Source organism: Drosophila persimilis, unplaced genomic scaffold (assembly GCF_003286085.1).
Source record: "Drosophila persimilis strain 14011-0111.01,24,50 unplaced genomic scaffold, DperRS2 tig00000606-arrow-arrow-pilon, whole genome shotgun sequence".
NCBI lineage: Eukaryota > Metazoa > Arthropoda > Insecta > Diptera > Drosophilidae > Drosophila > Drosophila persimilis.
The window spans coordinates 2,162,838-2,178,529 of record NW_020825324.1 but is presented as its reverse complement, the minus strand read 5'-3'; the positions used below and the strand labels follow the sequence as shown (position 1 = coordinate 2,178,529).

Below are 15,692 nucleotides of genomic sequence, written 5' to 3'. Positions count from 1 at the left end.
TTTTGTATTAAAAATAACAAAATTTAATACTAAAAACAAATATATTTCATATAAAAACAATAAATATATTCTATATTACAAATAAATATATTTGAAATAAATATATTTCATTAAAAAAAAATTGAAATAACAAAAATATGATTAAAGTGAAAATATTTAATATTTCAAATAAATAAATGGCATATAAAAAATAAATATATTTCATATAGAAACAATAAATATATTTTATATTTAAAAAGTAAATATTTTTGGTTTTATATATTAAATTTCATATGAAAATATAAATATATTTCATAGAATAAATAAAATAAAAATATTTTATCAATAATAGTTTAATCATTTTAAAAGCAAAAATACTTCATTTTAAAAATAAAAATATTTGTTCTTTTGAAAACTAAATATATTTCGAATAAAAATATTTATTTTTAAAATTTTTAAAATATTTCAATTGAATTTCCATATTTCTAAAAATGAAATATATTATTTTGTATTTGAAACTGTTTTATGGACTCGATTGGCAGGGTATCCCGTGGTCGGTCTCGCTCTCGCCCTTGGACTGTGGCGATCCGAAAGGACCCCGGGCGAAGCGTCGAAAGTTTTTAGTTAGTTTAACTTTTTTTAGTATTACCCCTCACACCCCTGCCCCCCCTTCCCCACACGTGGCACGGTGGCCGGCCCTCTCCGCCTCCCCCCGCCCCCGTATGTTTCCATGTTACTTTTTGTTACTTTTAATTTGTGTGTAAACTGATGCAAACCAATATTTGAACTTTTGCCATGGGTGGCCCCCTCGGTGGCCCCCTTTGTGGCCCCCTTTGTGGCCCCCTCTGTGGCCCCCTCTGTGGCCCCCTCTGTGGCCCCCTCTGTGGCCCAGCCGAAATGTCAGCTCATTCATTAACTTGCGCAAAAGGTTTCCAAGTCTCGTCTTCCATCCATTCCCATTCCCCCATTCCATCCGACAGTAATTCAAATCCAAATGGCAGACCGCCATAGCTCAGATATATAGCCAAAAAATGTATTCAATTACAGAAGGGGGGCGGGGGCTGGGGCTGGTGCTGGGGCTGGGGCTGGGGAGGGGGTAAAAGTTTGTGACATCGAAAATGTGCTAACAAGGCGAGTTCTAATTAATACCAAGGAACGACGGAATGGAACGGTGGCCCAAAGGTGGAGAAAAGTCCAGTCACCGTCACAGTAGATCCGATAACATGTGGCAGCCAGCCAGAAGCTCAATTGTCGCTGTCTGAGTCAGCTGCAGAGCCCCATTGGGGTCTCGGGTCTCAATTGATTGAATGGCAAGAGGAAACTCATTTCAACTTCCGATATTGAGATGTTTTCCATCTTTTAATTGCACAAACAATGGGTGTTTGGGGGTTTGGGGGTTTGGTTTGTTTTCCATCAATCAAATCGTATCGTTTTCATCGGCTGACTCATCGAGTGTCTGGGTCTTGGTTATTTCTTGGATCTTCCCAATTTCAGCGATCACTTCTCGATGGAACCATCTGTGGGGCAGCAATTACGACGGATATTCCGATTCGAAATAGAATTAGCATAAGCCATTCACATGACAGGCGTTCCGTTCCCGTTTCGTTCCGTAATCAAGGCCCTCTGCCACCGTTTTTTTATAAACTTTTTTGCAAGAGCACAAAAGCCACGTATCCCCAGCCCCAGCCCCAGCCCCAACCCCTCTCCATCGCTGATGTGATGCTTAACATTTCCAGATTTCTAATTTTTATTTGCCTGCTGCCTGTCGTCGTCGTCGTCGTCGTTTTTTTTGTTGTTTTTATTTCTAATTAAGTTTTTTCCCCCTTTGTTTTTGTTTTTGTTTTTGTTTTTTTTTTTCGCTGAAGCGCGATCCGATCCCGAGTTGTCTCGAGACCTGTTTAAAGGGGGGACTGGAATGATTTTGGGCTTGGGGGGAACTTCTACGCGCAACAGAGTATTTCTTGTTCTTTCTGTTGCTTATTGTTTATTGTATAAGCACATTATTTGCAATATGTGGCTTTAAATAATTAGCAAATAAATTATATACTCTACGGGCAGGGTATTCCTGGAAAACAATCTGACGGATGGCATGGCCCGGGAATGGGATGGAATGGGATGGGATGGGATGGGATGATGCTTCACGTGAGTGTCGGCCAGTGCCAGGCCCAGTGCCGTGCTGCAGTTGTTAATTAATAAATACTCATTTGCCTTTTGCTCATTATACTCGCGGACGTCTGCTGTTGATGTATTCAAACGGAACTCGATACTGACCGAAATGGTGGGGGGAGGGGGGGAGGGGGGAGGTGGGGAGGTGCCTGCTAAGTGTAAGACAATAAATCATCTACGAGGTCGGGGTCACCAATTGGGAGGAGAGTGTCTCGAAGATGGCCAGAAATCGCCACTGAAAGTGGTACTTATCGTGGAAAAATATTTAATAAATACAAAACAAAAATAAAATAATAATATATACACAGAATAATAAATATAAAAATATAATAAATAATAAATATTCAACATTTTAAATAATAAATATAATGAAGAATAATTATAACAATAAATGAAATAAATAGATAATTATTAATGATTTATTGTTTTGGCTCGATGGAATATAGGCTTGAAAAAATGCCTCTAAGCCTTTCAATTGGTTTAAAATAAATCCATTATCGGTAAAATCAACTCTATTTAGTGGCTCTAGAGCGGGCCCCTGACAGAAGGCACCCAACCGACCGAGGGGTGCTGCCGTATAACCCGCGACCTTTTCCAAATCAAATCTCTAATATTCAAGAAAACATTAGAATTCATCTAATCTAATAATATTAAAAGGTTTGGTTTATTGTCAAAAAATATTTACAAAACTTGTAAGACAGAAAATTGAATATTTATTGCAATATTTTTCAATAAATCTGAGATTTGTAGTGGATTTCACCCAAGATAAGGCTGAAAAATCCTACTAGTATTTTCCGAAGAGGAAGAGAACACTTTATGGATAGAAATGACAGGGTGAAAGGTTTATAGTTTCCAATGGATCGAGATCGAAACCAATATCTTTTCGGTAAAACTCTTGGAAATTTCAAAAAGAAAAGCCCTTTCAAGGGTCAGGACACCGACACCTTTTCCCCCAAAAAATAAAAGTGATCTCTGGTGCGGTGTGGATTGCTTTTTAAATTTCGCTCACGTTTTGGCGATTTGTTTAAAAAGTTTGAGTATTTATTGTTTATTTGTTTTGGTTTCTCCTGAGAGAAAGAGCGCTGCCAGTTCCTTCGAAAGGCAAACAAAGCCTCGGCTATGATCTCATCTTCACCTCCGGCATGAGTCGAGTCGGCCGAGGCTAAAGCCAATCCCAGCCAAGCCAAGCCAAGCAAAATATATCCGATAATGGCATTACACAAATCCACACGTTCCCTCGTTCCACCGTTCCACAAATTGCTGACCAAAAAAAAAACGAAGCATTTAAGCGATGCGATGCGCTGATGATTAACGTGATGGAAATCGAAATCAAGTGCGGAAGCGGCAGCAAAGGCCTTGATTAGCATTTTTTGGGCAAAATATATATGGAATATGGAGAATGTCTGGGCCCTTCCGGCTGGAGCAAAACATTGATCGGGGAATAGGTTTAAATCAATTTTTATTTCCATTTCCAAAGAATTATATTTGGGACATTTGCGACTGCATTTTTACTGGGAATTCTATTTTCTTTGGCAGCAACGAGGAGCAGGAAATGTACCGAATCTGTTAAGGATTGTAAGACTCTTATTTGACTTTCATTGGGGTTCAGCCAAGGCTCATGTCTCTCTCTCTCTCTCTCTCTCTCTTTCATTAGTAATAATCGTAGTCGGTAAGCGATTAAACAATTAGCTTATTAATGCCTTATCTAAATGCAACCCTCGGTCCAGTGTTGAGCAGCCATCGAGGCCATTTAATGGCAGAGCTAATTGCCCCCGAGACACTTGGCCTATAATAATCGCAATCATTTTTCTGGATTTCTCCCAGTGCATTTGGGAGGAGAAAAAAAATGATTGTCATGCAGATTACCTGGCGCTGCCTGCTGCCTGCTGCCTGCTCCTGCCACTGGCATTTGCATATGGATTTGGGATTTGTGAGAGAGCCAGCCCCGCCCCCCATCCCCACGTCTCACATATGTTGGCTGGTTCGCTGGTTGGTTGGCATTGCAATTTGTCAACATGACAAATACCAAAAAAAACTGCAATCGAGTTGAGTCGAAAGACACTCCAGTCCGACAGATGGATAGACAGATCGCCAGACAGACACTTCGGCAGTGGGACAGTGAGACAGACAGACAGACAGACAGACAGACGGCCAGACAGGCATCAAGTAGCGGCAGGCATCGTCTGTCTGATTGGCGAACGTTTGCTAAATGTATGCATGAAAAATGCATTAGAGCCCCGCCGCACAGACACAGAATCAGGAGTCCCCCGCACCCCTCACTCCTGGCGGCGGGGGGCACGAAGGGGACAACGAGGTTGTCGAAGCAGCAGCTTCCCAGATACAAAGCGAGTCTACGGTGCGCTCGCACTCAGGCGACATCTTCCTAATGATGACATGCCACAGAGAACAACAAGTAGGAGGCGGCCAGGCACCCGACTGTGGGATACCCAATGCTCCATCCAATTGGATATCACTCGATTGGGGAACAGAAATGTCAGCCGATTCATTTGAGTGCATGAATGTACCCATATTCCTTGCCCAACGCTCCAATCAGCACTTTCGGATGAGCGGAATACTCAAAAGTTGTTTATATCTATGCCCATCCGCTATGTACCCCTCAGCGATACGAGTGCTCGGTATAAATGGAGGAGATGCTGCCACTGCAGCAGCATTTCAATTGCCATCAGGTTGGTGGGTGCAGGGGGCGGGGGGGGGAGTAAAATCCATTGGAACTAAGCCTGGGCTGAGACTGATTCGTCCGGAGGGGCTCTCGGGGTGCGGGGTTCGGGGTGCGGGGTGCGGGGTTCGGTGTTGGGGGCTCGGGTCGGGGCTGTCATGTGAAGTGAGCGAGAAACAATTGAGTAAGTAGGTCTCTGCTACGAAGGGGGGTTTAGTTGGGGATTAGGCTCTGTGAAGAATGATTCAATTGGATACCATTGGACTGAAGATAGAAGTCCCGTGTAGCGCAAATGTGGACCAACCTTTCCTATGAGGGAAGAACCCTCAGAAGAGTATTGCAAGGAGTCTCAAGGAACAGTTTGGATCGGCTATCAGTCCATCTAGAGGCAAAGGGGACGATGGGGAATTCCCATCTGTTGTGGTAGCTCCCGCATCAGGCATCAGGCATCAGGCATAGAAACTTCTGATTAGAGTTTCCCTTCCAAGACTCTAAAGGAACTTTTTCGAACTAAAATTTTGCCCCCCCCCCCCACCTCCTCCATCCGACGCCCTGCTCTCATTTGTGCTTTTGTTTGGGATTCTGCTGGGAAAAGCGGGACCCGCTGGGCGGTGGAAAGTGCCGAAAATTTAAAACGAGATAAATGCTGCCTAATTGCACAGGGAAAGATAGAGAGACAGAGTGGGAGAGAGGGAGGGACGGAGAGAGATGGGTGGGTGGAAAGCTGAGAGCAGTTTCCCGATGAGGGGCCAGCGGGAAGGCGATAGGACATCAAATTATAAACGAAAGTTCTCAAAACAATTTAATCAGCGGCAAAACAACAAAAACATTTACACAAACACACACACACACACACACACACACACAAGCACGCAAGAACAGTAAGAGAGCGGGAGAGCGGGAGAGGAAGCACAGGCAAAAGCAGAAGCAGAGATGCTAGCTGCTGGGTTCTCTCTTGTGGCTCCTGCTGTTGGTTTTCCTTTGTTGTTGGTGGAAAATCTTGTTAGATCTGGTTCCAAATGCATTGCCAAGACGAAGCAGAAGGAAAACAAGAAAAAGAAGAGGAGCGAGCGCGAGCGCAAGAGAGACGAAAATCACCGATGGGATGTGGTGGGGTGGGGTGGAGTGGGCCGCTGCAAATGTAACCTAGGAAATTGAGTGGCAGAGTGGCGGGGAAGAGGGGCGCGGGAGAGCCACCGCAAACTCGGGAAAACTTGTTACCAAGAGACACAAGCAAACACAAGAGAGCGGGCTAGGCACCGGAGGGGAGGCCGGGGCCAGGGACAGGGACAGGGACAGACAGCTTCATTAGCGTTCGACCGGCAACAAAAGGGTTTTTAAAACATTTAGTTGTCGAAAAAGAAAATCTCTGCTCTTCGCTCGACTTAAAGTACATATGTAGAAATTGTTGTTGCTTGTTGCTTACCTGTCGCCGAGCAGGCAGGGCAGCCAGCCCCTCTCTCACTCGCTCTTCTCACCTGCCTGCGCGCGAGAGAGAGAGCTAGTAATCCAGAGAGAGAGAGAGAGAGAGAGATACAGAGAGCAGTGCACACGCGTAACAGCGCACAAATCCTTAAGTATGCAAAAATCTGTTTCTTTCGCTGATGTTTTTGTTGTTCCAGCAGGTCAGGTCCAGGGTCCAGGGTCCGGGGTACAGGTAACACCAAACACCAAAATAACCGAAAAGGCCACAGGCAAAAGGGCAGCCACACCACAAAAACAAAAACAAAACGAAATCAAAACCAAAACACAAACTTTGAAACACGACAAAAACAACAGAAAAAAAAACAGTGGCCATACAAATATTGAGCGCGCGCGCGAAACGGTTCTTGTTGTGGGTGGGTGTGTGTGTCTGTGTGCGTGCGTGTCGTGTCTGACTGTCGTTGCTTTTCTCTCTGTCACGTCGAACTGCGAACGAACTGCGACGGCGCGCCTATGAAAACCAACTGAGCAACAGCACCGTCGCGGCGCCGGTGGGCAACTAACTCGCTGCTGGCGTCGGCAGAGCATCAGCGTCGGCAGCGCTTACTCTCCCGCTCCCTCGCATATACACGTCGCGACGCAGTAGTTCCCTGCTGGAGTCTTTCGTTATTCCGCTGTTTTGGTGCTGTTGTTGCTTTTGCTTTTGCTGTTGTTCTTTCTGTTACTGTTCTTGTTCTTTCGCTGCTGCCGTTGCTGCTGCTGCTTCTGCGTAGCTGCCGTTGCGTTGGCGCAATTATGAGCGTAATAGAGAGAGAGAGAGAGCGGGAGAGCGGCTCAGAGTCAGTTGAATTTCAGGTGTGGCAACCGGCAAAAAAACAAAAAAAAATCTTATTTCGTATGTCTACAAAGACGGTGAGAGCGAGAGGGAGAGCCAACATCATCATGATCTCTTGGGAACTTAATGAGAACATTTTTACATACGAAGATTACACTTCTGTTGTTGCTTTTGCATATTCCTGATTTTAGGCCATTGAAATCTTGAAATTTGGATTAGCGGACAATTGAGAGCCATGTTGTGGGGTGTCTTCCCACCGCCCCTTGCGTTGGGGCGACAATATTTGATTTGCTTGAGATCTTCTCGTTGGGTACAAGAAAATTCAGATTTCAGGTCCCTTCGAAGGGAAGGCTGTCGGAAAAAATCACAGTTTACTGGAACTCTCAATTTCTCTTTATACCGCCTAAGGTCTGTCTTTAATCTTAATTTGTTTTTTGTATAGCTTCTCCCCTGTTCTTGTTGTATCTTAAACAGATTTGTAATAGTTCTCGAGCGCATGGCAATGGATTCTTTCTTGGTTCTATTGCTTCTGTCTCTCTCTCTCTCTCTCTCTCTCTTTCTGGCGCTCTTTGAAAATCGGGTCGCCTACGGCACTGCTTGCTTATTCCACACAGGTGTGTGATTGTGTGTATGCAAGTGTGCACTTGTGTGTGGAAAAAACAGGTATCACACACACACACACACACACACACACACACACACTCACACACATAGACTGCCACGGACACGGTCTCACACAGTCATCGTCGTCATCATCAACAACATCTAAGCCAAGTTGTTGCCTCTTTTCACCTTTCCTTTTGGCCATCAAATTCGGCTCTCTCTTGCTCTCTCTCTCTCTCTCTCTCTCTCCCTATCTGTCTTCGGTTGAGTGTTCCATGATCGCTTGTGGGCAGGCAGGCAGGCAGGGGGTAGAGTGTGTGTTCTCTTGTGCCTTTGTGGCCGCTTCCTAATCCATTAACTGGTCTCTCTCTCTCTTTCTCTTTCTCTGTCTCTCTCTCGCTCTTTTGTCTTGGCCACTTTTGCTCATCTTGTTCTTGCTGCAGCTAGCCATCCCGCTTGCACATGATGACGACGCACTTAAGCCGGTTAAAAAATCGAACATTTTCGACTCAAAAATAAAACAGAATAAGCGTGCTCCAAAGAACAAAATCACATATCCAGAATTTTGATTAAATTTCGATTAATCATAATCCTAAACGAAAGACCGCCCTGGCCTGTTGTCATGATGATGATGATGATAATGGCGGGCGGCCATCGATCAGAGGCCACAGCCGAGCCATATGACTTCTTCTCTCCTCTCCACTCACCACTCACCACTCACCACTCTCTTCTTTCTACCATTTTCTTATACCTTTTGCCACATTTTTGCCTTGGCAGACTTTCATTTTGGCCCCAAAACTTCTATTGGGGTTTCAGGCCCGGTTCTGTTTGATTTTTCTATAAGCATCTACATCGAAATGGGAGAGGACGATATGGCCTTACACATAGGCATACATACATACATACATACATACATACATATGTATGTACAGATATTTGTATATGTATGTACTATACATATAATTTTTCTGCCACGCTCAACGATCAGCGACAACAATTTAGAAAATTAGTTGCACAGTCAACAAAACTTGTTCCATTGGCTTTCTAACCGGCACTGAGGGAAGCACCAGATCCACGGGGCTCTGGGGAGGGGGGCCGGGGGCGGGCTCGAGGAGTGGGCCGACTCCCCTCCCCACCGATGGCATCTGCATATGTATCTGTAATTTGTAACGTAATTCGATCTCCCTGGCATATTCTAGACGGCTGGAGGATCGGGGAAAACTTCGAGAAATGGAACTGGAACTTGTGTGCTCTCAAAGAAATTCTCACTATGTTTTGGAGAACATACATACATTGTACATATGTGCTCTGGAACCACCTAATTGTTTACAGTACACTTTGAAAAGATGCTCGAGGCTGGGCCTGGATGATAGATTGGAGGAAACTAGTTCCCACCACTTGAAACCGGTTCAAATATGGGCTGCCTTTCAAGCTCAAGCTCAAGCTCTAGCTCTAGCTCCAGCTCTAGAGCTAGAGCTAGAAACGAGCTCAGAATTCAGATCAGAACTAGTTCAGAAATGGAGTTTGTTCTTGCCACAAAGAGCAGCAGTTTTGGCTGCGATTCGTGATTGTTTTGCCCTGGACTCTGGACTGGACTGGACTCCTCCCGAGGCGGGAAGTCTATTCAGGGTCTTCATGGCAAATACTCGTGTGTATATAAATTTGTGAAATTGTCAGTGCGCCGCCACAAGCAGAAAATGATTTACCGCCTTGGGGCCACCAGCCGGCGACTCATTTATCAAGCAGCAAAATAAAGAGAGACCGAAAATGAAGAGAATTCTAAGTTTTGAGTGCGGGAAACTTTCACCAGTTCCACCGGATGGTAGAGGGGTCGGGTCGGGTCGGGTCGGGTCACACTCGAGGATGTCTGCCGGAGAGGACTTGCAAATCACTTTTGGTGGGGGCTTTCTGCTGCTTCTGCCGTTTTGTTTACGTTTTTGATGTTTCTCATGGGATCTTGGGACTTGGGACTTGGCCGTGCGACTAGGACTGTGACTGATCGTTTTCGAGACTGGTTTCGCTGCTGGCTGGCTGGCTGGCTGGCTGGCTGGCTGGCTAAAAAAGGAAGTTGCTCGCAAAGTGGCGAAAGCCACGCTGCGCTGCCGCCAACAAACTGTTCGATCGTTCGATGGTTCGCTTTCTTTCTGGCCAAATCGGAGACGGGAGACTTGGCTTCCAAACTTCCTTTTCTGGCCTGCTGCCCCTTTGTGTGGCCTTAATTTGCGGTTTCGGTTTCGGTCTCGGAATTCGGTTTCTTTTGTTTCAATTGCATTTGCATTCGCATTTGTGTGTGTATTTTATTTTATTATTTTTTTTTTTTTTGTCGCATGAACTATTTCTGTGGAATTGGCACAATTTTTTCTTGTTTACATATCTGCAGCACAGCAAAACAAAAACAAAAAGAGGTGACATCAATTTGCGCAAATATTTCCCGCACACTCACTTGAACAACAACAAAAAAAATATATTTATTTAAAGCAAGCCAGAGATTTCTTGGATCTTTACGTTACGCTTAAATTTCGCTTAATTTTCCTCCGCTCAGATTTGCCTTGAATTTAGCAGCAGTTCGTTTCGGCTTTTCGCCACACACGTTGAACGAATCTCTGCGTTTTGGGGGGGGACTACTCTGCCGCGCTGGCTGACGACCGTGTTCACACGACAACGCTCCGGAGCGTCTGGGGCGTTAATGGGGCGGCAAGGCCGTGCACGCTTCGAATGTTGCTGGTGGTCAGTGGCCATGTTGCTTGCACAGATGTTGCCCCAGTCGGCCCCATGTTGCTGGATGGCGCATACTGCGGTGGCCCTGCAAACGAGGTACGGCAAACGACCAGCCATATACAGGCCGTGCAGGCCGCAAGCCTTACCTTTCTTCTTGCATGCTCTGACTGTGACATACATTGAGGCGAGCAACAGGTGAGGTGAGGTTCGTATGGCGTGCCGTTCATGTTGCTGGCCCGTTTTTTCTCGCTGTCCATACCTTTCCATAACCAAGAGGTTCGAGTCGAGCCTAGAGCGGGCTCAGCCGGTGGTTGTGTTTTGTTCGAGCTCTCTCACGACTCAGTTTTGCGTTCAGGTGTGAGTTTTGAGAGAGGGTTAGGGTCGAGCCCCGCTCGAGACGACGCTGCCAGCCGGCTCGCAGCATGTTCGAAGGTTGCGAGCAAGCCGGCTCAAAGAACAGTGGCGTGGTGAGAGAGGCTTTAAAGGCTTGAGAGGGGGATTCGTAACACTGCACTTGAAAACTGGAAAACGAATTATCTTGGAGCCTGCAAGCAACTCAACAATAGGACCATAGATAGAACCTCGGGTTGGTCTAATTTGTTACTCGACTCCTTATGACTGTTTCCTGTTCATTGGATCCCATTTTCCCATTGAAATAAGCGATCTACCCATATATTTTCTTGGCCATCGCAGTACCAAAAATGAGATCAGAAAATTCTTAAGATAAATATACGTATGCGACATATCAGACGAAGCACGTTGCACAGCGCTCGAATTCTCGGCCTTGGCGATTCAGGCCGAGAACATGCTTAACGAATGAAACTATCTTTGGACTGCGTTTTCTTTTCTTTCTCTCTTATTCTTCAAGTTTGCATAGGTCAGGCTTTCTCCAGTGACCTTTGGTCACCGCTAAATACGCGAAAATACATACAATATTGATAAATTAAGTGTACGAAAGCTGTTTCTTCTTTAGAACATTTGAATGGAAATGTGTGTTCGGTTCTGTCAAAGGATAAATCGAAAGACCTGCTTGAAAGCCCCCAAGTTTTGGGCGATAAGAAAACCAAAATGTACTTTCGTGAGCTCTGTTTTTGTTATTGCTAACGGGAATAGTATGTGTGTTTTTCTCGATTTCCGGAGAATCGGTAATCACTGGGGATGTCGCTGAAAGCTGATCGCTTCTGGTCTGGCATTGCGGTTAAGAGATCTGGGCCGCCCGATAGGCGGAACACGGAGCAGTTATGTGGGGACCAGTCCTATTCTACGAACGGACGAAACAGCTGTTCGGTCGGTTATTGATTCTACTAAAGACTAAAATTCAATATTTCAGCTCTATTACATTGAACACAACCACATGCAGATGCATATTTATCTCTCTTTGTACAGTCTTTATCGAAGTATCTATATTTCAGCATATAGTCTATCTATCGGCGTGTATTTGAAGTAATTAATATCTCGGACAATGGCAGTAGTTGACTGTTGATTGCCGTAGGTCATGACATGACTCATGACTCACATCCCCCAGGCCGGGCCCAAAAGTTGCTGAGAAGCAACCTGTTGGAGTTTCCACCATTATACCAGACTCGCTGTCGAGCATGTTGCGAGCGATTGAGATGGCAAGACAATCAACAAGTTGTTCTCGAAAACTCTCAAGAGCCAGAGAGAGCAAGAGAACGAGAGCCAGAGCAACAAGAGTCGAACCACGACTGGCAACACCAGCAACAATTGTCCAAAACAAAAACACAACACGCAACATGCTGCACACGACACGTATTGCCACCCCGGCCAGGGGTGTCAGCCCGAATGGGGCTAGATTTCGAACAGGGGTTAAGGTTGGAAAATTGTCGGCACCAAGTAGGCCAGGATTCGAAAATTACAGATGAAAATTACATTGTCTGAGTTTGAAAACACCCGAAAAATTTGATTAAAATGATTTCTTTTGAGACAAAAGACGGAAAAACCATTCGTGCCGAGCTGGAACTGATGAATCGCTCCAGCGTGATACGCGCGATGTGCAGCGCCTGCCCTGACGATGGCGCGGAGGACGTCGTCATACCGCTGCGCGGCGTACGCAGCGAGGTGCTGTTGAAGATCCTCATATGGGCCCAGTTCCACAAGGACGACGAGGAGCCCGCCTGGGTGACCAAGCCGTATCCCATCTCAGTCCTGGAGATCGAAGTGCGCACCGGCTATTGGGACAAGGAGTTCCTTCGCTGGGACTTGAACCATGTCTGTGAGATGCTGGAGGGCGCCAATTACCTCGAAATCAATTGGCTAATGAAGCTGTGCATTCAGAAGCTATTCTTCAATCGCTCCAGGCTCACAAGCTACCAGTGGAATAAATATTTGAAAAATATAGAGCCGTTTGTCAAGTTCGGGGTGATCATCGGCCCCCCCAAGGACATTCCCCCAAACCGCGACTGGGAGTGGTTCAGCGATCAAAAGATCAACTTTTAAAAATATGTCTTTAGGTAAAGTCAAATGACTGGAAACAAATCAAAGCTCATATAAAATTCCAAACAATTCTCTTTACAGCCCATCACTTCGTGGGGATATCTTCCATGAAGAAAAAAAATGAAATACATACAAATTCGAAGAAGAAATCCAACTGAATCCTGGCCTACTTAGAGCTGATATTTTGTGGTGTTGAAATTTTGTTTGCTCTCGCTTTAAAATGTGATTGTCTATTGACTGTGATAACGCCATGTGTGTGTGTTTTTTTTTCTATTAGAAATGCTCTCTCTCCCTTTGCACTACCCTCGAGAAGAATAACGGCCGTAAACTGCTGACTAATTGCTAGAACAGAGACGGGCTGATGGCTAGATGAAGCAGAGCCTCTGCCAGAGGCACTCGTAAATGCTGTTGCTGCTGTCCATTATTTGTTAACCAAGCCCGCTGAAGTCAGTGTTAACCATGTTAACCCAAAGCTGGGGGGCTGGCTACCTGGGCCATAAAAGTATATAGCACCTTTCTATGGTAGCCTGCAGACAGAATCCTCCTCTAGTTGCCTAAGCCCCCACATGCGCACCTGAACAATACACGTTTGCCCGCAGAAATGTGCTTTATTTTGCCATTAATATTATTATATACATAGGTATGTCCAGGCCTCTCGGCAGTACAAACATAAGCTGGTTGAGGGCCACAATCTCTTCATTCTTGTGCAGATTCGTCTTCTGCTCAAGGTCGTGCCACAAGACCATAATAACCATAATACGTTCAGAGAGCGTTCCCCTCGAGAATTCAAAAGTTGGAAATCTGGAAAATTCGTTGCTCTGCCAATACATTTCGATTCGTCTATGCACTTAGGAATAGGACCCCTTTGTGGTCTTCTCGTGGTGTCGTGGCATTTTCGTTTGTTAATGGAAATCGTCCAATAGGTCCAATTGATCAGTGCTTTAATGGCAAAGTCTGTCAGCCACTCTCGTCCTCGACTGTCGATACGACTATCTCTCCCAGTGGGGACTAGCTCTTAAGGGTGGTTGCTCATGTACTCATAGAGAGCGCATATATACATAAGTATTGATGTATTCTAATCAAAATGGTCATTAGGTGAAAGGAGGATATAACTATAACTAGCGGTGGTGGTACTTCTCTGTCTCTCTATATTTTTCCCATCGATCGCGGTCTGTGTTGGCTGTCTTATAAAAGTACATACATGATCACATGTACATTTTCTAAATAGTTTCGCCAAAAACAAACGTTTATTTCATCTGCTTAAATGTGGATTGGGTAATGACTTGCAAAAGGATCCATAGGAAATACATATGTACGCCGTAGAACAAATCTGATGACTGGAGTTACTGAGGTCTCTGTAGGGTTCTAATGTTTTTGAAGCGATGTATATTCAGGTTACTGGGCACATCTTTCGCATGTTCTCCAAGATCTCTTGCGGTTTTTCGAGCTCCACCAGATATGTGATATCGTTGGCTACGATCCCTCAACCTCCATCTTCTCCGTTGAATAAAACCGTAACATTATACGATTCGGGCTAGAGCATCATCCGAAATCTGAAAGGGATTCAATTAATATTTTGCTAATTTGTATGTGGATTTTAAACAAATGGTTACATCACGTTAAATTATATCCAGGGAACTGCATACTCCTCTATTGTTGTTGGACCCAGTAGAAGGGCATGATATTCCGAGCCGGAGGAGCACTTGTCGGGCTTTTCAGAATGCTGAGGCGGAGGTGGCTCTGGCCGGAAAGAATAGCATTGATGGAATAGCATTTTGCAGACTTCTTGCAGACTAGGGTTCCTAGGACGCCCACCCCCGGCTCACTCGCTTTTCTAAAACTAAAAGCTGCCAAAGCTTTGGCAGCGAGCGAGCAAACCAGCTTTTTGGCTGAAGCTTTTCTGTTCAAACTCTCAAGCTCTCACCCAAGATTGTTACAGTTCGAGCTTTAAATGCTTGAAAGCTTAAATCGTTAAAGGAACACAAGTTAAGGCGAAAAGCTCTATGGTAAGAGCTTAAGAGCTTTGAAGTTTGAAGCTTCCAGTGAATGTTAGACGACTGTTAATTTAAGGAAATCGTTTTCTTTATTTAATTGTGTATGCAGATGATGCCTCAATTGGCGCTCGCTTACGTCTACTATAAGTAATCGTTATAATAAGTAATTTTAATTTCTGTTGTGTATACCGTTCTTCCCCGCTTCCCCGCTTGCTCCTTGCATTCTTCCTCTTCTTCTGTTCTTTAGTCGTAATATTAAGCACAAGATACAAGTAATCTTAAACACAATAGAGATTGAGAGATACACATACAGGTGAATTATTACTAAGACAAAACTGACTCTTATACTCTTTGAAAGAGAAGTTCCTTGAAGAGTGCCAACCAGCAGGAGGTCTGAGGCTTGTTTAATATTTGATACACAACAGAATAATCGTCTAATGGAGTGCAAATGGAGTACAATTGATGTTCTATCCGGTATTCAACTGAATTTTGGCCTTAACCTTAAGCTCAACTGTTTCATAACTAATTCAAGGACTCACACATCCAGTGAGGGGTTCCTCAATATTTTGCTGAACCAAAACCCTTTTTCAAGCACAATGTTTTGCAAGGATAATGTACCGGGAATGTAAATTACTTTGCTGCCATTGTTCTTCACTCCTTTGTCATCCATTGAATGTACACGGATGCGAGGAAGGCTTCTCCTTCTGGCTGGCTGGCACCCCTTCATTTTCCTACTCGTCTTCTATCGGAGAGCTACGCGGATGACTAGGAAGTAGGAGTATTATTTAACTTCTTTTGTTCTTTGCCGAGACAAATTATCATTGGAATTGAATCTTCGATCTAT

General features: G+C 44.7%; 1 protein-coding gene across 1 annotated transcript; it reads left to right on the top strand.

The window, feature by feature from the left end:
• Positions 1-12,329: 12,329 nt before the first annotated feature.
• On the top strand, positions 12,330-13,105 carry LOC6597211 (S-phase kinase-associated protein 1). The gene is made up of 2 exons (XM_002022583.2): positions 12,330-12,871; positions 12,936-13,105. Exon 1 carries the CDS (start codon positions 12,330-12,332, stop codon positions 12,855-12,857), a length of 528 nt encoding a protein of 175 aa, XP_002022619.1. The 3' UTR covers positions 12,858-12,871; positions 12,936-13,105.
• The last annotated feature ends 2,587 nt before the right edge of the window (positions 13,106-15,692 follow it).